General features: G+C 41.5%; 2 protein-coding genes across 2 annotated transcripts in view; both read right to left on the minus strand.

Moving 5' to 3' along the window:
• The window catches only part of RSBN1 (round spermatid basic protein 1), a 31,072-nt gene extending 16,494 nt beyond the window's left edge, over positions 1-14,578 (minus strand). Inside the window, exon 1 of the mRNA XM_033152985.1 lies at positions 14,068-14,578. Coding sequence (XP_033008876.1) covers positions 14,068-14,524 — 457 coding nt within the window. The 5' untranslated portion in view covers positions 14,525-14,578. The remainder of the gene's footprint in view (positions 1-14,067) is intronic.
• Positions 14,579-23,753: 9,175 nt separating this feature from the next.
• PTPN22 (protein tyrosine phosphatase non-receptor type 22) overlaps positions 23,754-25,578 on the minus strand; it is a 48,292-nt gene continuing 46,467 nt past the window's right edge. The window contains exons 20-21 of the mRNA XM_033152986.1: positions 24,854-24,931; positions 23,754-23,924 (exon numbers count right to left, since the gene is read on the minus strand). Coding sequence (XP_033008877.1) covers positions 23,860-23,924; positions 24,854-24,931 — 143 coding nt within the window. The 3' untranslated portion in view covers positions 23,754-23,859. The remainder of the gene's footprint in view (positions 23,925-24,853; positions 24,932-25,578) is intronic.

The raw sequence follows: 25,578 nt of genomic DNA on the forward strand, positions 1-25,578 counted from the left end.
TCTTGGAAAACTAATGTAGAGATGGAGGGAAGTCAAAAACTCGGCAGAGTTCAAGACATATTGTAAACCATGTAAAATGACAAAAGTGTATTTATTTTTTGTTTTTCCTTTTGTTTTGATTTTATGATGCAAAAACAATAAAGAAATTTTTTTTAAAAAAGTAATGGATTTGCCATTTAACTCAGTTTCCCGCCTGGGATCGGGATGCCTGAAGGAGCGTCTCCACCCCCATTGTTCTGCCTGGACACTGAGGTCCAGCGCCGAGGGCCTTCTGGTGGTTCCCTCACTGTGAGAAGCAAAGCTACAGGGAAACAGGCAGAGGGCCTTCTCAGTAGTGGCGCCCACCCTGTGGAACGCCCTCCCATCAGATGTCAAAGAGATAAACTATCTGACATATAGAAGACATCTGAAGGCAACCCTGTTTAGGGAAGCTTTTAATGTGTGACATTTTAATGTATTTTTAATCTTTGTTGGAAGCCGCCCAGAGTGGCTAGGGAAACCTAGGCAGATGGGCGGGGTACAAATAATAAAAAATTTATTATTATTATTATTATTATTATTATTATTATTATTATTATTATTATACCACCTTAGGGGCTACACAGAGATCTTCAACAAGGACCCTTCTTTGGGTGCCCCCACCATAGGTGTAGCCAGGGGGGCAGGGAGCGGCAGCTGCCCCCCCCCCCAAATCAACAAAATTCAATAAAAATACATAGTAAACTGAGGTTCTGCACTCGTAACAAAAAAGCCCTGCCCCACCAAAAAAATCATGGCTACACCCATGGCCCCCATATCTGAGGCATGGCGGGCTACATGAGAAAGAGATTAATAAGTGGTGACATCTCAACTGTGGAAAGCTCTTCCTGCTTCACTTGGCATGTCCCTTAATGTAATTTTGGCACCAGGAAAATACTTATATTGCCACATTTTTATAATTTTTTTAAAAATATTGTTTCTACTACCTAGTGTTGGTTTTTAATTATGCTAGCTACTTTTATGCTGTTCCTTGATATTGTGGTGCATTATAATGTTCTTGTTTTGTTAGTTTTTTTAACCAGAGCTGTATTGGATGCAGAAAATACAAGCAGCCCTGATTATCAGTACAAGGACTCAGTGTGTGCATCTTGTATATACCGGTATGTACCCTGGCAGACAGGACAGGAAAAGTGCATTTGGACAATCCACTTTTACTCCTTCACATAAAACAGACCAAGGCAGCCCAGGTGTGCAGAATGTTTCTTCATGCCAGACTTGGACAGCAACAGAAGACAGAACATAAAAGGACAGGGTCACTATTTCTCATGTTTGAAGTTTTTGCACTTCAAATTTTCTAGAAAGCCCACACCATTGACCATTATTAATTGATTGTTCCCCACAGAATTCTGTGAGGCATTATGTAAAGCCAAAAGACAGTCACTAGAAGGATTACAGAGACAAATACAAGAGGCAATTAACTCTATTTGTTATTTGACAGACTTTCTATAACACTGACTGGTACAGTTCATCCTGGAATGAATTAGTATTGTATTTGGTTTGAACACTTGAAGCTGCATGCTTCTGAAGTTTAACTTGCCCAAGATATATATATATAAAAAAAATTGCTGGAGTTTCCAGCAACGAACTAAAGTTACATAATTCTCTAAGTAGGCAGAAGAGTGGTCTAGAAATAAGTCAAACAGTAATAAAGGGGCTCCCCATCCCACACGTTAAGCTGCTGAAAAAGAAAAAAGATTGAGGGACAACTAGGAATGGATTGCTGTGTGGTCAGTTCTGGTACTGAAAACAAAACTTTAGACTAAGCATATACTCAGAGGCACCACTTTCCTTAATTTTAAATGCATGTCTGTCCCACACAAGCCACTATTTTGCACCTGGCCTCAGCTCATAGATCTCAAGTAGTGGGCGGTGTGTGTGTGTGTGTGTGTGTAATAGGCAGTTCTACAAAGTCTGCTCATTTCCTGCCTTAAACTGCTAGAAAGGGATTTTTTATTTTTATTTTTTTTACAGAAGAGTACTTTGCAGACATACTGGTAATCAGATTGTGGGCTATCAGGTAAAACAGAAGACAACAAATAAAGAAAGCTTTTTCTGTTCAACACTACTCTGAAGAACATTCACAAGCTCAGAAACATATACAGGGAATATGACATTGAGAACCTATTAACCCAATATTCAAACGGCTAGTTTTTTCAGCAGGATGTGAATGCATGCTTTACACATACCTCAGCAGTGGTGTTCATTACTTGGAACAAAGTAACACAGTATCTAGAAAGTTTGTGGGAGGGACAATCAGCGCCTTAGGCTGCAATCCTAAATGTATTTACTTGAAATTAAGTCTAAGGTAAAGGTAAAGGGACCCCTGGCCATTAGGTCCAGTCGTGTCCGACTCTAGGGTTGTGGCACTCATCTCGCTCTATAGGCCAAGGGAGTCGGCATTTGTCCGCAGACAGCTTCCGGGTCATGTGGCCAGCATGACAAAGCCGCTTCTGGCGAACCAGAGCAGCGCACGGAAACGCTGTTTACCTTCCCGCTGGAGCGGTACCTATTTATCTACTTGCACTTTGACGTGCTTTCGAACTGCTAGGTTGGCAGGGGCTGGGAATGAACAATGGGAGCTCACCCCGTCACGGGGATTCGAACCGCCGACCTTCTAATCGGCAAGCCCTAGGCTCTGTGGTTTAACCCACAGCGCCACCTGGGTCCCGAAATTAAGTCTAGTTTATTACAAAGTTGAGCAAAAGTGGTTAGGAACAGACTGTTGCAGCTACAATAGGTGCTTACTGCCAAGCTAGATAAGACACCTCTTGTCGCGTCTAGTTTGGACCTTAAGAGACAGGTACTCATAATCCTGTTCTTTAAATAAACATAATTTAAAAATGGAACACAATCCAGAGAATATTAGGTGAATCCAGGTGGCAATCCAACATCCATTTACTAGAAAGTAAGACCTATTAAACCAATGGGACAATCTTATGTACACTAGAGTAAGCCTGAATGAATTTAATGGCTGTTACTTCTGTGTAAACAGCCATCTATAGGATCATGCATCACATTCTCAATGGGATGGAATGATCCTGGGAAATTTAGTTTACACACCCTCCAGTACTATACAGATAAGAATGGGGGAATTTCTGTGCTTTAACGGGGAGGAAAAAACAAGTGGTGTCGCCTCACAGGCAATATGATCAAATGTGCCACCAACAGAAACTATGAATGCATGCAAGCAATTGGCACCAATAATGAAAAGCAGTGTGGCAAGCCAGATACTACAAGTTAATTCATATGCACAAAATACTACATATGCCAGTTGGAGGATATGATCACTCTGGGGAATTTTCTAGTGGCAAAAGATGGCAATCCTGCATAAATTGTAGTATGGTCACTCTAGAAAAAACCAACCTGGCCTTAATGGTATTCAACAACTACTGTTCGGTTGCAAACACCCGCTTGTTTGCCAAGGCACTTGAGAGAGTTGTAGCAGTGCAGCTGCAGCATTCTTGGAGAAAATAGATGATCTAAACCCATTCTAATCCGGATTCAAGCCCAGGTTTGGGGCTGAATCAGTTTTGGAAGTCTTCATTAATTACCATTATCAGGAGGACAGGGAAACCATGACTCTGCTGCTAGTCCTCAATCCCCCAGCAGCTTTTGATATTATTAAGCATAGCATCTATGGGAGATGGGTATCAGGGAACTGTTTGGCAGTGGTCCCAATCTAATCTCCTGGCACAGTTCCAGAAGATGCCATTAGATGAATTCTTCTCACCGCCTTGTTCTTGAGCTATGGGATGCTGCAGAGCATTGTCTCCAATGTTATTTAATGTCCTTATGAAACTTCTGGGAGCCGTCATAAGGATCGAGGTGACACCAGTATACTGATAATACCAAACTATTTCTCTTTAGCACCTGAACTGAGAATGGCTGAGCAGGCCTTGGATGCAGTGGTGGGCTGGATGAGAACTAAGTCCAAATCCTGGCAAGATGGAGGCTCTGTGGGACAGTGGTTCCTGAGCCCCAGGAGCGGGTACGTTCCTGCTCTGGATTGGGTCACATTTCCCTGAAGGAGCAAATGCATGCTTTGGGGGTGTTCCTAGTTCTAGCTCTGTCACTAGTGCCACAACTGTCACCTGTGAATAGAAGTACATTTTTATCAGACAACTGTGGTTGTTATTAGATTGGAATAGCGTATGTAGGGTATATACTTGAAGTTGGTCTAAAGCAATTATGTCCAAAGTCCGCTTTGGGGGCTTAATGCGGCCCGCCGGTTAGTTTAAGCCAGCTCCTGTGGCAGTTATCTCCTGGGGTAAAATCGTAAAAAAACTCATGTTCACTTCATCAAATCTGGCCCTCTTTGAAAAAAGTTTGGGCACCCCTGAGTGCAGCTAATGTAGATCACAGTAGCAAGGTTGCTTGAGGGGGCAAACTACCACCAACATAACATACCGGTACTTTATTTACATGATTTGAAGTGGCTGCCTGATACCACACCAAGTTCAAGGTATAGGTACTAATGTAAAAGGCCCTATACTACTCAGGGCAATTTACTTTAGAAATCATCTTATCCTTTATACAATCAGTAAGTCACTGAATTCTGTGAAAGAGTTTCTCCCTCAATTCCCAAAATATTAGACATTTGCTCCACAGCAACCGAGAGCAGGGCTTTCATTATGGCTGCTCCTGATTTGTGGAACCTCATTCCTGTAGATATGACAGGCACCCACTATTCCTATTTTTCAATAGGCTTTTCCAGCTGGATGAGAAAGTCTCTGCCTTGGATGTTTATTCTGTAATTTTTTTATACCTATCAATTATTTTTGTACTTTTTAAAAAAAAAAAACATTTTTTTCCTTTTTTGTGGTATGTTTGTAAATTGCCTTGACGCATGCATGTTGAAGTCAATTCATAAATAAATAAAATTCCCAAATCTCTGTGCAGTGCGCGTGCAGATTCATTTGGAGAAGCTGCTAGTCAGAAAGAGAGCAAGTAAGCAAGAGAAAGCAGCTAGGGAATATAGAGCGCCAGCACAACCAAGAAAAACACCATACACAACTACAATAGTTATTTTCGGCACCACTGATTATTTGTTGCACTGCCTTAAGTCAGAATGATTTATCATCAGTCACAATGAGTCCCAGAATACAGCAAGTACCACTCAAATAGCCTCCTGAATTCATCTTGCTGAGATCAAAGCTCAGTAAGTTGCTATGACAGGTTTTCAGAAATGCTGAGTAAAAAGGAAGCCATAATTATATACTCCTAACAACTTAACGCCCCAGCAGCTAACAACGTCTTATTTTGTAACACACCTATAAATTGCTTCTTCTGGATCCTTATAACAACAAACAAACAAAAATCAAATCATGCTTCATAGCTGAGTGAGCATTTTAAAGACCCTTCAAAAGGCTATTCTGCTTTAAGAAAAAAGGCAGCTCTGTAATGTTACTTTGTTCGTGTTACTGTTTGTAAAGTAACATGTTGCAATATAATAGACACTATAAAGAAGAGATCCAGAAAAGTCAAACCAATTCAGAAAAAAACACTCAATTTTAGGAGGGGAAGTAACCTGATAGATTTTCAACAAAATTGGGCAAGCAAAATATACTGACAGTGTCATAGTGCACCAAAGAGATCAAATGTCTAGGATTCAGAACCTGAAGATTTAAACAACTGAGAAGCAATGGATTGAGAAGCCCCCTACCCCACCAAGAGATATGAAAAATTAAGGTATTAAAAATTGAGGCAGACCATCGTATTGCAGAATTTTAAGTCTTAAGCTCTCTCCTTCGAGATTTTTTAATAGCAAAAATGGCTAACAAGAGATTGTATCTACTGTAGATATTGTGAGCTAATCATTCTAGTAAGTTTCAAGATGCCTACTGAAATTATAGCCTTTGGGTATACAACAAACCTCAACAATTTCAAAGCCCATCTGGTCCAGACAAAAGGTATCAAAAGTACTGTAGCGGCTTATCCAGATAGATATTTTTGTATCAGCATTGATCAGTGAAGCTGATCAGTATCTGGCAGACTCCCATGTTTTAAAGTCACAGAAACAATGGCTCAGGATGGAACTCAGAAGCACTGAGTGGCACTATTTCTGAAAGTATTCGTGTAGCTGTCCAATTGTTGTTGGCTTGCAACTCCTATGAACACCACCAGCAAGGCCAATGGTAATTAAAGGCCAATGGCAATTAAGACAAGAGATGCCAAGATTCGGGAACTAATGCAGACTCAGAACCTGCATTCTACTTATTTGCTACTCCCAACTACATCAGCACCAATGTATCATCAAATTAGACTGTCTCTGGCCCCTTTCACCAGCAGTAAGCAATGCCAGCAGTAAGCAATGTAGGCTGAATTTTCTCACCCAGATTCTGTCCTTTGCTTCATCCCCAAGTTTCTCCTTTGATGGTAAGCTTCAATGGTGATCAATAGGAAGCTTTTCACAAAACGTGACCTATTTTACCAGTGGATTATTTTACTAGGATATGTTAACTACCAGTTGAATATAGCAAGTCAAAATCATCCCTAGAGAAAGGTATTTTCAGAAAAAATGTAAACTGCTTTCTTTCTTATTTCAGACTGTGGTTACCATTTGTGTCGACTTATTTCAGCAAGTACTTTGGCCACCTCATTTCAGCAAGTACTTTGGCCACCTCATGAGAAGAGAAGACTCCCTGGAAAAGACCCTGATGTTGGGAAAGATGGAGGAGAAGGGGACGACAGAGGATGAGATGGGTGGACAGTGTTCTCGAAGCGACTAGCATGAGTTTGGCCAAACTGCGGGAGGCAGTGGAGGATAGGGGTGCCTGGCATGCTCTGGTCCATGGGGTCATGAAGAGTTGGACACTACTGAACGACCGAACAAACAAAACAAAAATTTCAGCAAGTGATTACCATTTGTGTGGACTTATTGGCTGCATTCATACATAGTGCCAACCTATGGTTTGTTCAACATATCTCATGCACAAGCCATGCCTTGTTTCTCCAGAATTCACTTTGTTTTTCATCAGCTCTTGCTGCAAGCCACTGCAACTTAATCAAGGCTGTTGGGTTGCAACGCAACACCAACATACTTTAAAAACAATTATTGGCTTATAAGGTAAATGCAAACTATAGCTTCACATGGTAGTTATTTGCAAACAAAGCTATTGTGTGGCTGATTTACATGTGTGCCCATGTTATTAATGGTCTTTGCATTATGCTCAGTACATAAATTACCTTTACTGTCAGATTACAGGATTCCTGTGAGGACCAAGCACTAAGGCTTGGTTCACAAACAGCACTAAACTAAACTATAGCACAAAACACCAAATATGCAGGCCCTGGGAAAGGAGGCTGTAGCTGCTTTGCTCCTCTCCGCTGGTCATTCATTCTGCTGCTGCACTAAACTACATCACAGTCTGAATTGACATGTCATTCAAACCCAGGCTTGTGGTTTAACTCTCTCCAGACAGCTTTACATTTTTATCCATATAGCAAGAAAAAGTATCCGTGGACTCCCTAATGAATTTAGACTTCATTGGCTGTTATATATGACTGTTGGTTTTTATTTTATATATTGTAAAACCTGGAATGTTATGAACCATGTGCATTGGTCACCTATTATTCCACTGTATCTCACATGTTTGGTTGGGGAGATGGTTACTGTTGTGAAATGCAAAAACAATTTTTTAAAAAAAACTAAGGCTGTATTATGTTCCTTAGGTTTAAGCAAGCATCTAACACTTTTCCAGCCTATATACACACCTATCCCCATTAAATGTATAGCCTTATTGACAGTGCTAGAAACTCAAAGGTATATAAGCTAGGCACAAATGGCACCTTAAACCTGGGTTTAAGTCGCCACAACGGAATGTCTAGGCACCAGGTGGGAGATGAATATTTTTATTCATTTCATTTCTATACTGCTTTATACAGTCGTACCTCAGGTTTCATCCGCTTCGGGTTACGTTTTTTTCGGGTAACATACTCCGGTAACCCAGAAGTGTTTTGGTCTGTGCATGCACAGAAGTGTTCTGCGCTTTCACGCATGTGCAGAAGCGCGAAATCACGCTTTTGCGCATGCACGATATTGCCATTCGGGTTACCTACTTTTCGGGTTACGAACGGCACCCTGGAGCCAATTAAGTACGTAACCCAAGGTACCACTGTATTTTAAAGAAAAAATATCAAAGCAGTTCACAACACATTAAAATAAAATAAAACAATCCAGAATAAAACAAATTCAAGCTTCAAGGAAAATATTTCAGATCATTCTGTAAGTTACATTTTGTTTTCTCCATATTATTTACCTACTTAATTTATATAGCTGCCCCATAGCAGAAGTACTCTAGGACAGTGTTTTTCAACCTTTTTTGGGCAAAGGCACACTTGTTTCATGAAAAAAATCACGAGGCACACCACCATTCGAAAATGTTAAAAAAATTAACTCTGTGCCTATATTGACTATATATAAAGTAATTTTTCAATTTTTCCCACGGCACACCAGGCAACATCTCGCGGCACACTAGTGTGCCGCGGAACAGTGGTTGAAAATCACTGCTCTAGGAAGCCAGTGTGGTGTAGTGGTTAGAGTATGAGACTTGGACCTGGGAGATCAGGGTTCAAATCTCCACCTGGTCATAAAAAAATCACTGAGTAACCTTGGGCCAGTCACAGCCTCTTAACTTGGCACACAAGGTCACTGTAGGGATTAACTGAGGAGGGGGGTGAACCTTGTACCCCTTGGAGAAAAAGATGAGATATACATTCAATAAATAAGCCCTTCTGCTTACCTGCTTAAGAAAGCTGGAGGGTGAAGCCAAATGGAGATGTCAGTTGCCAGCCTGGCATCCAAAGATCTCCACATGGTCACAACTGAACCCACAGCACCACACCAGTCACAAAACTCGCCTGGTGCCTGAGAAATTTCTAGCACTGTACATGAGGCAGCTACCATACTGAAGCAACACATGTCTGAGTCTGATCAGTGTCCAGATAGAAGACCACATGGGAAACCCATGTATACCACTTTGAGTTCTATGAGGGGGGAAAAGGGTGAAATAGAAATCATAGAATTGTAGAGTTGGAAGGGACCATAAGAATCATCTAGTCCAACCCCCTGCAACGCAGGAATTTTTTGCCCAAACCACAACCCTGAAATTAAGAATCTTGTGCTCTACTAACTGAGCTATTATATCCAACTAAGATATACTCAGAGTAGACCCACTGAAATTTATGGGTCTAAGTTAGTAATGTCTATTAATTTCAATACGTCTGCTCCAAGTAGGATTAGCACTAGTACTAGATACAACCCATAGTAATTTGTTTTTAATGCCTTCCTTTTTTTCTTAAAATTAAAACGTGCTAATTATAGGACATCTCTGAATGTGGACATAATTATATACTGTACATGCATCCTAGAAACAGTCACCTGAAAAAGTTACACTTTGAGACTACTCAGACTGACATTGTATATTGACATTACTTTTCTACCCCAGCCTTCAAATGCTGGAAGGGCAGCTCACACAAAAAAAATACATTGAAACTTTTTAACAAAACATTTACAACAGCATGACAGTGGATATACACAGGATACAAATTAAAATTACACTAAGGTTTTCAAAGGCCTGAGTCTTCTTATAGTGTCAAAATATATCCATCTTACATTACTAATCTTATCAAACTGAATTTTTAGCAACTGAAAGCTTTCTATAGAAAGTACAGCAATGGAAAACTTCCCATTAAATATCACTGGTGGGGCTCTCCCAATGCTAGCACAGAATGGAGGACTCTGATATGCTTTATGCCTTACACAACTTAAACCATTTAAACATCCTACTTAGAAGCAAGCTCATTTAAATAAATTGGACTAACTTTCAAGCAAGCATGGGTTGGATTGAGCTGCTCGTATGTCATGTATTAATGAAGTATTGCTTTAAAGAAAACTAAATGGAACTTTATTGAAAATTGACTGATTCACCATAACACTAAACCATGTTTAGCAATTTGTGAACAAGGCTGCAGTGTTTCTGAACACTCCACCCCCTCCTGTGCCGTCCATGGTTTGAAGCTGGCAAACAATTTGTTTGTAGTAAGCCATGTTAGCAGATAATGATACTGTATGAAGTTGCATGAATATAGGCATCCAGGCAACCATGTAGAAAAACCTTTACATTTGGTAAATTACTGAACTTTTACTACAGGTACATGTAAGAATGTGTGGCAGGAATATGTTCACCACTGTACTGCATTTAAAATTATACTGTGGTTTTAGTAATGCAGAACTGGGCAACTATGTGATAGAAACTTTATCTGGTGGCTCATTGGTCATCTGGTGACTCATACTATGTGTAAAAGTGACCTGCAAGTACCGTAATGCATCAGTCAACTGCAGATAGTTTTGATACATGCCCACTCTTCCCTCTGCTCTCAAGAAGGTCCACCACCTTTGTTGTTGTTCAGTCGTTCAGTCGTGTCCGACTCTTCGTGACCCCATGGACCAGAGCACGCCAGGCACACCTATCCTTCACTGCCTCTCACAGTTTGGCCAAACTCATGCACCACCTTAGAATTCCACAAACAAATGGCACACACCCACACCCCAAACTCTTTGAGCAAGGATTCTATACAGACCCATCTTTCATCTTGATTCTTAATGTGAAGTGTCCTGGTTTTTCTGTTCTCAAAAAGGTTTCCAACTATATATTTCCACCAAATTAGAGAAGACTAAACTACTAGTACTTTCATAAAACCCTACATCAGGGGATATTCTGGTCTTTGAGGTAACAGAAGGTTGCACTAGTGCAGTTGACAGCACTTTTTCCATGTTCTTTAACTATATCTATTGGTTTGGAAGGCTTATGTACTGCCATGAACTCACTATTATTTCTGGCCTCCAGCTACTTCATCTGCTGTTTGCTCAGGAACAGCTGCTTCTTAGCCTTCTCAGATGAGAAACTATCTGCACCTCTGGTATAATCCAGTTCTTGTCATTCTTATGATTAGCCACAAGTGTTTCTGAGTGGTTATATAAAAAGTATTGTGTTATACAGGTACACACAAGAGCCAGGACTGTTGAATGTACATGGCACCCAACTTAGGCTTGCTGCCATGTATTATAGAATGAGTCATAATTATCAGTAAATGCAGAACTAGAACAAGGTAACCCTATTACAACTCAGTTACCTTTGCATGAAGAGCCTGTGCTTTAAAATCTTTAGCAAACAAAGGCGAGACTTTGTGTAGCATTCAAAGTGATGGTACAAAAATAAAAATGTCTTATTATATAACTCTGTCATCAAGGAAGTGGAAGTGTTTTTCTTCAGCCAAAGGACTAAGTAACACACATCAATAGAGCAAAATATTAGGCTCATCTCTCTCTTTTTCACTGAAGAGTGCCCTCTGAATAAGAGTTTCAACTAAGTTCAGTAGGCATTACAATACAGTACTTCTTTTTCATAGTAAGAGCACTCTAACCACAGTGAATATGAGGAATTCTAATTTTTCACTGAAAGGTAATTCTAAACACATTAAGCAGAGTTCTAATGAACTAATGTGATGAATTTCATTCCCCCCTCCCCCCGCTACTTTTGACACATAAACTAAGAGGTCTAATCATGCACTTATACAGTTACCCAAATACTACTTGCAAGCCACAAGTGGGACTTCACTACTGATGGTATTCCACATTGGTTTGTCCTACTAAATAAATCACAGGAGAGCAATAATTAAAATATTCTCAGTCTTGTATACAGCAAGCAAAATTTGTGGATTATATCCTGTTCACTACAGGAAAAATAAATGGAAAGAGCCTTAACTTACATTAGTGCTGACTTTCTTTAACTCTTCACTGTACACAAGTGTTTCGAGTTTCAAAATCCTCTTCATAATACGTTCTTAACATAGCAAGAATCTTGGTCATTCAAATATTCTCCTGAAGAACAGGCCTACAATAAATTTTCTTGATACCAACACTGATAGGTATCAAGTGAAATGGTTCTTCTGCCATCATGATATTTAACAGACTTACTGTTCAAGTGTTCATTTATCCAAATCTTATATGCTTAAATATGGTGTTGCTTCATTAGCAAGGAAAAAGAATAAAGAAGGTTTTTTTTGCCTCCATGTCTATAACAAATATCACAGCATAGCTGACAACTGCCTAGGTTAAAAGTCATCATTACACTACAATACTACCGTGTCCTATAATAATAGGTGTGCTACTGTTTCATTTATCAATGTGTCATTAGTGTCATAATATGGTAACCACCACGCTGTATTCCAAACTAGAAATTTCAAATTTCAGTTTGAAATTTGGTAGCTATCCTTAGACTGCAACGCTAAGCACATTTACCCAAAAGTAAATCCTACTGAACAACTGGACCATACATCTGAGTAAACATGTATAGGAGTGTTAAACAAATTCTACCTAAAGTGATATACCACCATGGCTACCTTCAGACGCTAGAATTGTACTACTAGCATTAGCCCCACTATTCTATTAGATACGCAGGGATTTTTCAAAGAGATACTCACAAACATGTCACAAGCAGATCACATGTACTGAAGATATCAAAAGTTTCTACTAAAGCAATTTCAAAACTAGATATGCAACTTTTAGTACCACAGACTTCTGAACAATAGCCAACTGTCTAAAAGAGGGCAAGCTATCTAGAAGCAGGGCAGTTAAAAAACCCACTCATCTCTTTTTTTAAAGGAAAAATATTGTAAGAGTTAGAAACATGAAATATATACACTTCAGCATTCCAGAAGACTCGGGTATGCTCACATGAAAGTTTCAGAAGTCTGCACTTCTGGGTTTATGCTCCCAACAAGCGTGTAAGACTTTAATATGCAACATCCCTAATTAAAAAATTTAGCTACTAACTTTTTTAAAAGTTGCAAAACTAGAAAAACTATTCAATGAATCAAAAACAAAATGTTCAGATCAAGACTTTTTGTAAGTGTAAAAATAATATTGCAATATTATGTTCTGGACGCCTACCCCACTAACACTAGCCCAAAAACAGCCATTTTGTATCAACATATGTACTTGTTGGACTTCTTGGGTTAATGAGTGTTCAGTCCTCTTAAGAACCATGTTTCTTAAGTGTGTGTGTGTTTATATACCAGCTTTTCTTCCCAAGAGCTCAATGTGGTGTACATGGTTCTCATCCTCCCCAATTCATCCTCCTAACCCTGTGAGGTATGTTAGGCTAAGATATGATGATCAACCCAAGGTGGCTGAGTGGGATTCAAACCCTGGTCTCCCAGATCATAGTCCAACACTCTAACTATTACACCACAACGGCTCTTTTTAAAAAGTTTGCGTTTATCTTTGTTTAAGTTCTATTTCCACAAGACTGAGGTTTCAAGAAACACACTGCATAGAGCAATCCCACTACTACTATCCTACTACATAATTGAAATCAGGAGCAAGCATAAAGATAGACAGATAAGACACTGTCAAGAGAGAATGAACTTTAGCTCACCCTTTAACCCTTAACAAAACTGGCAACTAACTAAACATATCACTATGCAACATCTGGAGGAAAGCAAGAGATTAACTTAAATACGTAGTGAAGAAATGCAGCTGAGGAATGACAAGCACAAGCATTTAAAAGGCAAGAAGGATCTCTGATAGGGCCAGGCGCGCCTTAGCAAGCCAGCCTGTCGCTAGCCAACTGACAAACGAAGGTGAAGCCCTCCAACAGGTATACAATAAGCAAACTCTGCCACCCCACCTGGCACCCTCCGCCGCCAGAACCAAATGCAGCGACCTCTGCCTTTGACTGGGCCCACTATCCCGCCGCGGAATTGAGCGTGTAGAATCTAACAGCCAAGCTACGCAAAGAGATGCATTTCCCCCGCTCTGGCCTCCAGGAACCGGACCTGCTGGCAGATGCGCTGAAAGGCAGCAGGGGGGGTGTCGCTAACCTCCGGCGTGGGTCGCCACGGACCGATGGGCGTGGGGCGCGCGACTACCTGCCAGGCAAGGACCCCGACCCAGAAGGAAGACTCGACCCAAGGGGACCGACGGGCGCCCGCCCGCCCCCCACCAGCCCCGCCGCCGCCGCTCACCTCGCTTGCTGGACCGCCCGACACCGCCGTCGCCGGAGCTTCCCCGCCTCCCCTTGTGCAGCTTCCCCCCGGAGGAGCGGCCGGGCTCGGAGTCGGCGCTGTCCGGGCGGTGCCGGTGCCGGTGGTGATGCCGCCGCTCGCAGCGCGGGGCCTGCGCGGGGAGGCTGAGGGGGGAGAAAGTGAAGAGCCCCGCTGCGGCGGACGCTACGGAGGGCGCCACCGACAGGCCGGGAACAGCGGCCGGCGGCAGCGGCGGCGGCGGCTCCGCTTGAGCGGGCCCCACCACGAGCGGCTGCTGGCTCAGCTTGGCCCTCTTGCACCCTCCGAGCTCCCCCGGCGGGCCTTTCCGCTTCCTCCCCCCTCCCCTGGGTCTGCCCGGCCGGTCGCCAAGTGGGAGCGAAGGCGTCTCTTCCGCGCCCCGGGACACGGCGCGCACTGCAGCGACCTGCGCAGCCATTTCACCGTCTCCCTCACACACATTTAAATGGCCCGAGCGCCAGCTGCCACCGCGCAGGCGCCGCCTGGTACCCCCTGGGAATTGTGGTCCGGGCGGGCACGCTGGGAGCAGTAGTTTTCGGGGACTAAGCGCATGCTCGGCTGCGCACAGCTTGCTGGGAAAGCAAGTTTTCGTTTTTGCTCCGGGTAGTTCTTGAGGGAGAGGAGCGTGCAAAGAGTCACGCAGTGCGGCCTAATCACGTGGACTGTCCGTTTACTTCTGAGCGGAGGAGGAGGCGGCGTCGATGCCGCCAGGGGCGGGAGAGCATCGTCGTTTAGCTTTTTGCTGTGGTTTAGTGTTTATTTTGGAACCTATTTTTAGTTGCAAGGTTGAATCCCGGAAAATAAAAAATAAAAACAGCATCTGGCGATAAAGTCTCTGAGCGCATACAGAGTGCATTTCATCATTGTTAAGTAAACAGCTAACCCGCTCTCTAGTAAGAAGGGAGAGGACTTCTATTTCAGCAGGGTCCATTTTAGCGGTCGTGATTATTTTCTGTGCGTTTATGTTTCCGGATTTTTAAGCCAGCTTCGGGAGCACGGAATTCTAGATCTAATTACAGTACTAATTTTTACAGGGTTCACAATGACAAAGTTGCCCTTGAAAGTGTAACTTGTGAAATTACTAGAGGAAATAAAAGGTACATTAGACTATTTTAATTATCTGATCTTAAGCTGCGTGGGGTGATTAAAATTGGAAATTTATGCACAAAATTTAGAAAGGAGTAAATCCTATTGAATTCATTGGAATTTACCTTGGAGTAAACGGACTACATACTGTTTATTTTAGGTTTGGTAATGATACTTTATGGTAATAGTTTGTGTCAGTAAAAGAAAACCAACTTGTCCATGAAGTCAGCAGCCACACACAAACACACCTCTCCAAATCCTGCCATGTTAATTGTCTTTGCCCAAGTAGCAGCATTGTAGAGAAGCTCGTGGGCCTGCTGTTGAAACTGAAAAAATAATTTTAAAAAGTTTGAAAAGAAAACCAACTTCACAATCTCATCTTCATAGACAAGAGGTATAACTTTGGAAGAGCCATGTAAAACACAAAGGTTAAGCTGTTAGCTGCACTTGCAAAGGATTTGTGTTGTCTGTAATTACCAACAGGCTTCCTTTTCTTCCTGATCGTGTAGAATATAAATTGGTCCAGTGAGTTTTGAAAGTGCTCTTTGATGCAAAGATAAATGTTTTCCCTCCGCAATTAGTACTGCATATAGGTGTCTGGTAACAGATGTTTAGGAAGCTGTGTTTCAACAAATAGTGCATTTGGTGCACATTTTAAGCTCTGGCCTAGTTATCTCTGCAAGTGCTGCAGTCTGCAGGTAGGTCCTTCATCCTGAAGCTGTCAATCCTCTGCCCTGGTGTATTATTTTGCCTAACTAGCAATCCACTCGTGGCAGATATTTGTTCTGCCACCTTAAAGCATAAAAAGTTCTGCTCTTTTTCAGAGAACTCCAAAAAGCATTTGAACTTGGACAGCTCATACTTAATGAAGAAGCAACAGCAGCATTCAGACTGATAAAACTAGGTCACTCAAATATTTCAGTTAATCACTGCTAGGGGGAGCTCTGTTGTTTTGTATTTTATAGAAGATCAAAGTTAACTTGAGTACAGTACAGTATGTACAAGGATGAGAGTCTGGCAGATAGAATTCCACTCAACTGTACATCTGCTTATAGGATATATGCTTCTTTAGACACATTACTCTCTCAGTACTGTATCATACAGGATAAGAAATTTGCATTACTTAAGCCAAACAAAATAGAATTCAGTATAGGAAGCTGCTTTATACACAGTCAGACCACTGGTCCATCTACCACAGTATTGTCTGCTCTGACTGGCAGTAGCTCTCCATGGTTTCAGACAAGGGATATTACTATCCCTACCTAGAGATGCCAGGGATTGAACCTGAGACTTCCTTCATGCAAAGTACTGAGCTGTGGCACATCCAATATGCTGTGTATGTTCTGAGACATACTTTCAGATCACAGTGAGTGGTAGTGAGGGCCAATGGTGCCCTGGATGAACTGAATATGCACCCTATGCAAGGATGAGCAGAAGATTGAGCCCATTCTACTAGTAGATCTTCAAGTGTTTTGCAGTGCCTCAGCATTTCAGACTCACCGTTCTAATAATATCAACAACACAATGGCACACACACTAAATGGAAAGCCGAAATGAGGGAAGCCTAGAGCAGTGTTTTTCAACCTTTTTTGGGCAAAGGCACACTTGTTTCATGAAAAAAATCACGAGGCACACCACCATTAGAAAATGTTAAAAAATTTAACTCTGTGCCTATATTGACTATATATAAAGTAATTTTTCAATTTTTCCCACGGCACACCAGGCAACATCTCGCGGCACACTAGTGTGCCGCGGAACAGTGGTTGAAAAACACTGGCCTAGAGTAACCAGGAATAGACTGTGAGCTTAGATCCATTCTAGAATTCAAAACAAACCTTTGTCCTCTTCAGCAATGTAGATACACTGTTCTTTAATACCACGTATATATTCTTGCACCTGTTTCCAGTTGATGAGATATCATGATTCTTCTAGTAAAACAAAATAATCCAAAACTAAGTGAAGTCTGTCTTAAAACATGTCTCACCAAAGTAGTAGTAGTAGTAGTAGTAATACACAAAATAAATTGCATAAATAACTTAAACTACATAAGCAAAATCACTTGAAAAAGCACTAAACAGTTGAACAGTTCCTCAAATAATCCTAGATCTAAAGCAAAGGTGGGGAACCATCTGTGTATGGTGATGGTGAGTGGGCCAGAGCCAAAAGTAGGTGAGGATGACCCATTTTTATGCATTCACATATCCAGAAAACATTGATATCAAAATTAGAAGGGTTTAAAACTATCCCTCTTGAGTAATCTTCCTTCTGGGTTGATCTGCAGGCAGAAGCTGAGCAGTGGGAAAGAAGGAGCTGTGTGCTGCTGATCAGCAAGACTTGTAGCCACACTTCACCATGGCTCAGAGCAAATCTCTTCCTCTCTCTGGCTTTCCTTTTTCAGCAGCTCTCGCAGAAATGCATCAGGCTCCAATGGAGGAATAGAACTATCTGTTCTTCCCCTCCAGGAACTTGCTGGGTGGGGTGGGGAGGGGGGAGGAAAGGAAAGGAAAGGAGAAGCGAGACTGCAAACTGGATGGGGGCCCTCCACAAAGTGCAAGTGGACCACAGGTTGAAGGTTCACCATCCTAATATAATATATACTTTAAGAATTTGTGGAGAAAAAAATAACTCCAGAAAGCAAAAATTATTTGAGTTGAGAATTCAGCCTGATTAAGAAGGTGTTCCCCAGCAGGTGGAAACTACAGCGAGATACAGTGATATGTCTACTATCAGTACTGCCATATTGTTTGTTTTAAATTCTTCAAAGCAAACAAGCCTACTAATTGCTATTTGATGTACTTATGCAAACAGTAGCAGCCCCAGGCTGACAAGCAGCCACTTCTAAAAATCTTCCCCACCTTCCAAACGAAATACAAAAGTAGTCTGAACTGGAAATGCACATTGAAAGACAAGGAACTGAATTAAAGTTGCTACTTGGCATTGGCATTTTCTCTCTCCCTTTCAAGTTTAGATTTGCATCATTTACCTGTAGTGCTTCAGTGTTTTCAGTGAGGGATGACTTTCTATTCCTTATTGACAAAATGAAAACTTAGCAAATCACGCAGTTGTGGCATCCACCCAAGAGTTTTTAAAGAATTTAAATGTGAAATTGCAATATTCTAACCAAACTATGTAACTTGTGTCTAAGATCAGTCTCCATACCTCACTGGAAAGTGGCCAGTGTAACACTAATGTTTAAAAAAGAATCCAGGGGAAAATCTTGTTAGTTTTATGTCTGTTCTGGGGAAACTGGTGGAAAGTATTGTTAAAGATAAAATAACCAAGGAGATAGAACAGGTGTGGGGAAATTTTGGCCAGCCAGATGTTGCTGAACTATAACTCTCATAATCCCTTGCCATTGGCCATGCTTGCTGGGGCTGATGGGAGATGTAGTTCAGCAACATCTGGAGGGCCAAAGGATCGCCATACCTGATATAGAAGAACAAGACTTGAACCAGAACCAGCATGGCTTCCATGACAATTAGTCCCATTTCACTAATCTATTAGAGTCCTATGAGAGGGTGGTCAAACATATATAGGTAATCCAGTTGACAGTGTACCACAACTTTTAAAAAAAACTTTCAGTGCACATTGGAACAAAACAACCTTAGTGTCAAATGTATACATTCATGGAGTCTGAACTGGTAGTAGTGACTGACTAGGAATAATACCTTGAGGTCATAGTGGATAGCTCAATTAAGATGATAACCTATTGACCCAGTGTGTGGCAGCTGTGAAAAAAGCAAATTCCATGCTAGGCATCATTAAAAAAGGTACTGAAAATAAAATTGCTGGTGTCATAATACTGTTATACAAATCAATGGTGCGACAACTCTTGATATATTGTGTAGTTCTGGTTGCCTCACCTCAAAAAAAAATATTGTAGGGTTGGGAAAAGTTCAGACAAAGGCAACCCAAATGATGTGATGAAGCAACTCTCCTCTGAAGAAAGCATATAGTGCTTGGGACTTTTTACTTTAGAGGAAAGGCCAAGTAGAAATGATAGAAATGTTTAAAAATATGCATGGAGAAAGGAGGTGGAGAAATATTTTTCTCCTTATAGCATTAGAATTACTAGGAGAAATTTGCACTAGAATGCTGGTGAATTTTCTTGAGCGTTTTTTAAAATCGCAAATTGATGCAAAATGTGGAGAACTGAATTTAAGACTGGAGAGAAACTGAGAGAACCGAAATTGACAGATCCTTCCATCCATATGTCTGAATGCCAGTTGCTATAACCAGCAGGAGAAGAGAACAAAGCTGCACTCATGTCCTGCTCAGGCTTCCCATAGGTATCTGGTAGGTCCCTGCAAGAACAGAGTGTTGGACCTGTTGGGCCACTGGCCTGATCCAGCAGACCCTTTTATGCCTCTAGTCAATGAGTAATATACTGAACCCATAGAACATACTGGACACCTACAGGAAACAGCACCTTTTCTTCTTAATCTGTTTAGCTGAAAACATACCGGTACTTAAAAGAATACAAACTGGTACAATCTCACACAGCCACAAAAAGAAGGAAAGAAAATAGGTTTGATTACTCCCAAATCTGCACTTAACTCCAGGTTTCTTTCTTTTTGTAAAAAAGATCTGAGCTAAGTATGTTTATTTTTAATTAAATCCTTCATGGCAAAATTAGAAATTCAACACATCTGCGAACTGAGTAATTAGGAAAATCGAGATTTGCACACAGAGTACTAAAACAGTTGGCAAGTGCTCTGTTGTTCGAATGTTTGGCTACAATGGTTCCTATTAGCATTTGCCTAATTAAAAGATTATTCTTAAATAGATGAAGCATAAATTACGCCTTGATTGCCACAGGATTTTCTATTGCTTTTCCAAAACCAGGAAGAGGCTGACTGAAAGAGATGAAGTAAGCAAGCAGCCCAGTCCATCTAGAAACAGATTGCCCAGCAACAGTCTTGCTGTTGGGCTGACAAAGGGGATGTGTGCTGCACTCTTGGTGCTGTCTGAAGAAGAGGAAAGACAGCTGGCTTATCCAGCATAAGGCCAGTTCTTCTTTTCACTCATTCTACACTGGCAGAGGAGACATGCCACAAGAACGTCCTTGTAGATCTGAGAATTAATGAAGTTCTATTGATGCACGGAGGTGCAGATACGGCAGGCAGGAATATTTTGCCTCACTCCATTTGCAGATTCAACTTTTTTTTTAGCATTGGGAAGACCCATGTGTAATTCCGTTTTTCTCCCTCTTGAAATGCAGCAGCTCCCATAAAATCTGTTGTCCTCCTCTATCAAACCTGTATGCATCTTTTCTTACATCACTTAAAACCAACAGGTCACGCCCACATCAACATCCTAAGAAGGGTACCGATTCCCACAGACCTACAATTTCCAGCACCCCTAACAAACTACAGTTCCCAAAATTCTCCATGACTGCAAAAGTGGTATGTAAGTATGCTTTGAATGCATAGTGTGGATATGTACCCAGGCCATTATTCACACCCCCAATTACATACAAAGCCAATGATATGTCTTACTTTTACAAGAGAAATAACACACATGAGAGAGGTGCTGATCCTCTCCCCTCTTCACCTTCCCTCCCCATAGTTACTTTTCTTCTTTTTTGGTTGTATTACCAGGAGTGAGCCATGAACAAAGAAAAGTGGCTGAAACAACTGAGTAAGAGGACGTAAGGCATAGAACAGGGGTCGGCAAGGTTTACCTCACCTGGGCCGGTTCACTCCCACAGAGATCACTCAGTGGGCTGGATCCCGTCTGTGCAGACGTGATTTCCATCATCTGCACATGCGCAGACGAGATTTGCAGCACCATGGAAGTAAGTCACCACTCTGCGCTGTGTCAGTTTAGTGAAGCACGCGGGGACTCGCCGAGCAGGCGGCTCGGTTTGGGGGTGGCTTGTGGGCTGTTTAAATGACCCCTGTGGGCCGCAGGTTGCCAACCCCTGGCATAGAAGCAGGGGCTGTTCAGTGCCCCTCTCCCAAGCAGCCTCTTTATGAAAAAAACTCTGTATTATATGTGAACAAGGCAGCATTTCAAGTTCTGGCTCTAATATATTTGCTACAGGAGTGAAAAAGCAAGTTCAAAGCCCTCAATGTATTCATTCTTGACTGTTTCTAATATTTCTCTTTTTTAAAATTGATTTTGTTTTAATCATATTGTCACATGCCACCCTAATGTCTGAGCGGTGCGAGATTCCAGAGGTTCCAGGTGCTTACCCAAGGTTTGTGTTTCCTTGGAATGAGGCACAGCCGAGACTGTGGTGTCTTTAGGATATATGGATTATTTACACACACACACACACACACACACAACCTGAGTCTCTGATGGTGGGGTTCACAGCATTAACACCCCAAGAGGGCATTGCTTCCCCCATAGCCGCAGCCTTGGATTCAAACAGAAATCAAACACTATTTTGTCTCTCTCACTTCCCAGCTTGCTGCTTTGCTTGCATCACTCCAGCTCTCTGCTCTGAACTCTGGTTTGGTCTTTCTAACTATCCATGAATTGGGGGGTGCTCCCCCACCCTGGCGAGAGGCCCCCCACCCATTATTGCTGTTCCCTTTAATGACCCATCACCCAGGCTATCACCTCACCAGGATGCTAGCCTGGGTATTCCAAGAATTAGAGGGGGGGCTGACATTCAGCCTACCCCCCCCCCCAAAAAAGCCGTCATAGCTATATTGTTTATTGTTTTTATGTTGTACACCTCTTAGATATTTTTTTAAAATATCAAGCGGTCTATAAATGTTTTTAAATAGAAAATGATATAATTCACACCCCTGCAGCAAAGTAGATTCCACTAGCACAAATAAGATATACACATTATTGGTACAGTACGCAGTTGGAGTCCATCCATGGCCTTGTCAGGGAGATCCAGGGAGATTGAATATGTCCCTTTCCTTATCTCCAAGGCAGCAACTAGATGCAACTAGAACAGATGCTAACCTGACAGTGAGAGAAACACTCTTTGTATTAGACACACAATGAATCCCGCAGTAAAAGAGCCATGCAAATATATCAAAAATTGAATAACCTGCCTTAAGATTTTCATACATGCAACCCAATTTGCATTCTCTGACTCATTTGTGTTTGTAATTCAAATGAGTCCTTGACCTACATGGCTGACTTAAATTTTTGCTTTTAAGTGGAAGCCAGTCCCTTATCTGTCAGAGTTCTGAATATTAGTACTCTGAATGTAGCTGTTGGCAACTCAATAAGTATGTCATTAAAAGTTAAGTAACTTCTTTTTGACAGTGCCAATGGTAGTGCTACACACTTTTGAGATAAATCTGAAATATGCACCACTATTGAATTTTGTAGAATTGCAATCTGCAGAAGCAGTAACCAGCATACTAAATAAATAAAACATTTTATTTTATTATATTGCATCTCCCATATAACATTCCATTAAATGCTTTAGGGTTTCTTTAAGTTTGGTTTTTCAAGTCATTTTCTTTTTTTCCTACAGAAATAAAGTCTGTCAGTTGTGCCTGGTCCCCCCCCCCCCAATCTTTGCTCTCTTCTCTAGACTGTACCACATCTCACTTGCTCCAGCCATCTGGGTGTGTTTCCACAATACAAATACCTTATCCTGTAGGTGCCCCTCGCATAATGCACCTTTTGTGTTTATACACCAGTACTTTGAACATTTGAGCATGGAGAATACTGCTTCAGTTCAAAGTATAAAACCTTTGCAATCCCAAAATTCTAGCCCACAAACTTGTGAGAGAGGATTTCAAGTTCTGATTGCAATATATTTGCAAAAGATAGGAGTGAAAAGGCAAATAAAAAACTCCTAACTTTGAACATTTGGGGAAACAGATCCCAGCTGGAGAAAATCTTGTCACCGGTGTTGAGGTGCCACATGCCAGAGTATTAAAATGTTCAGGAATTATTCTTTAAAATTTCAACAAGACTTAGGATCAAAACCAAGCAGTTGTTTTGGAGATACCCCAATGGCTGCTTGAAGGATGATTGGTTTTATTTTAAATGTAGGCAGCCAAAACTGCTTGCTTGCTTGTTGATTTTTAGAGATAGGACACCTGTGGATGGCTGGCCTCCTACTTCAGTTACATACTGGAAATCACAGGATACGACTATTGCTTCTGTGTCCACCAACAATTACCTGGTGTCCACTACATTCATGCAAATAAATGTCATTTATTCTTGCAAATAAATGTCCTCTGCATGTGAATACAACAGAGAAATTCCCTACCAGTTTCTGATATATTTCAGAAGAAAGGTCTGAGCTTGAAAAAATCCACAACTGAATATCACTCCATACTTGGAACACAATAATTACTAATAAATAAGAGTGCCCCTCATCTTCAGCATTTCCCCCTGCTGAGCCACATCTTAGCTAATGCCTCATGGAATGGAGGAAACACCCCCAGGAAAGATGCTGTGGCTTCAGGAAAGGTGTGAGCCCCAGCACTTCTCTTGGTTCGTCAGTGTGTTGTTTCAACAAATAGTACTTCATTGGAAATGTGAACAGAAGCCAGGGGCTTTCACAGTTCAGTATTATATTTTGTCTATAGAGGTCACATATACTATCTTTGTGGTATACCACCATGACAAAAGCCATTTTGTTCCAAATGATGGTCCTGCCACAGACTCCAATGGCCGAACTGACGGCAGAAGAAGGCAAGGCTTCTGGCAGAGACAAAGGGCATCAGCAAAGTTCTACTAAATGTTCCAACTTGGTGGTGGGTCTCTTGGTCCCTTGGGTTTTGAAAACCGGTTTGCAAAGCCTAGAAAACAAAACCAAGAAAATGTTACATATGGTCTAGAGCAGTGTTCCCCAACCTTGGGCCTCCAGCTGTTTTTGGCCTGCAACTCCCATCATCCCTGACCACTGGTCTTGCTAGCTAGGGATGATGGGAGTTGTAGTCCAAAAACAGCTGGAGGCCCAAGGTTGGGGAACACTGGTCTAGAGGACCCTTGTGGTCCCGTCCAACTCTACAATTCTATGGTTCTAAGAGATTAGCATGTGATTCTCACACAAGAATAATAAAAGAGGCCAGCTGTCTGTCAGCTAATGACAAGTGAGTTTGATATATTAGCATACATACTGTATATCACATTGCTGAAATTATTTACTCTGGGAATGGGCTTGTGGAAGAGAGTGCAATAACCCCAGAAGTAAGTATTTTGAAACTACTGCGATAATTTCACAATATGTTGACATCAAGCATGGTGCTGGGATAGCTCAGTTGGTAGAGCATGAGATTCATCATCTCAGGGTTGTAGGTTTGAGCCCTACATTGGGTGAAAGATTCCTGCATTGCAGGGGTTGGACTAGATGACACTCGTGGTCTCACCCAGCTCTACAATTCTATGATTCCAAGTTGACTGTTTCATCTGACCCAAGACTATAGAGTGCATTCCTCTAATACGTATAAACTAAAACAATGTGCAACAATAATATCTGAAGGCAGCCCTGTTTAGGGAAGCTTTTAATGTGTGATATTTTAATGTATTTGATTTTTGTTGGAAGCCGACCAGAGTGGCTGGGGAAATCCAGCCAGATGGGCAGGGTACAAATAATAATAATAATAATAATAATAATAATAGTCAGTGGCAAAACAACAACTACTCCACCCTTAAGTTTTTTCATGGTTAGTCAAATAAGGAAGCATCGTTTAAAAAACAAAAAAACAAAAAACCAACAACAACATACCAAATCTCAAAACAGAGCTGGAGTGATTTGATTGATCAGTCTCTGGAACTTTTAAAAGTGAAGGTGAACCACAAATACCTAGAAATAGAAAGGAAGATCTTAGGAACTGATAGACTGCAATCCTAACCCTACTTATCTTGGAGCAAGTCGTGTTCAGTGCAATGAGACTTATGTCTCAGTAGACATTGTTAGGACTGAGCTGATGGTCCATGTAAACATCACAGGCTTCTTCAAACATGATTCCTGCTGGGGAGGCTGTGGTACTCAGGCTGGGCACAAGAGTGAATAACACAGAATTTTGAAGACCACTGTATTCTGTATTGTATATTAGTTGCTCTGCTCCTGAGATGTTCTTCTAGTCACATAGGAATTACTGATCTGACTGTAAGCAGGTTCCTGTGCATCTGCTAAGTGAAGGTTCACACAACCCAACAATAGGGATAAATCACACGGGTCTTCCCCACAAGCATTGTTCTGCAGGAGGGGAAGGAGTGCTTATTAAATGACAAAGACCTATGGCCATATTATTGGGTCATTTAAACACTCCCTTAGCTGTGCTGGAGCTGCACATGGATGAGCTGCCCGCATAGAGCTGGAAAAATGTTTAATAGGCATTTAAGCTGTGGCTGGGGCAACATTCTAGGACCTTCACATTACTTTTGTTACTCTGCCTCACCTTGACATCCTGCTCTATTTAACCGTGGGACCAGGGCCAACACCTCTGT

The sequence above is a fragment of the Lacerta agilis genome, chromosome 6, assembly GCF_009819535.1.
Source record: "Lacerta agilis isolate rLacAgi1 chromosome 6, rLacAgi1.pri, whole genome shotgun sequence".
NCBI lineage: Eukaryota > Metazoa > Chordata > Lepidosauria > Squamata > Lacertidae > Lacerta > Lacerta agilis.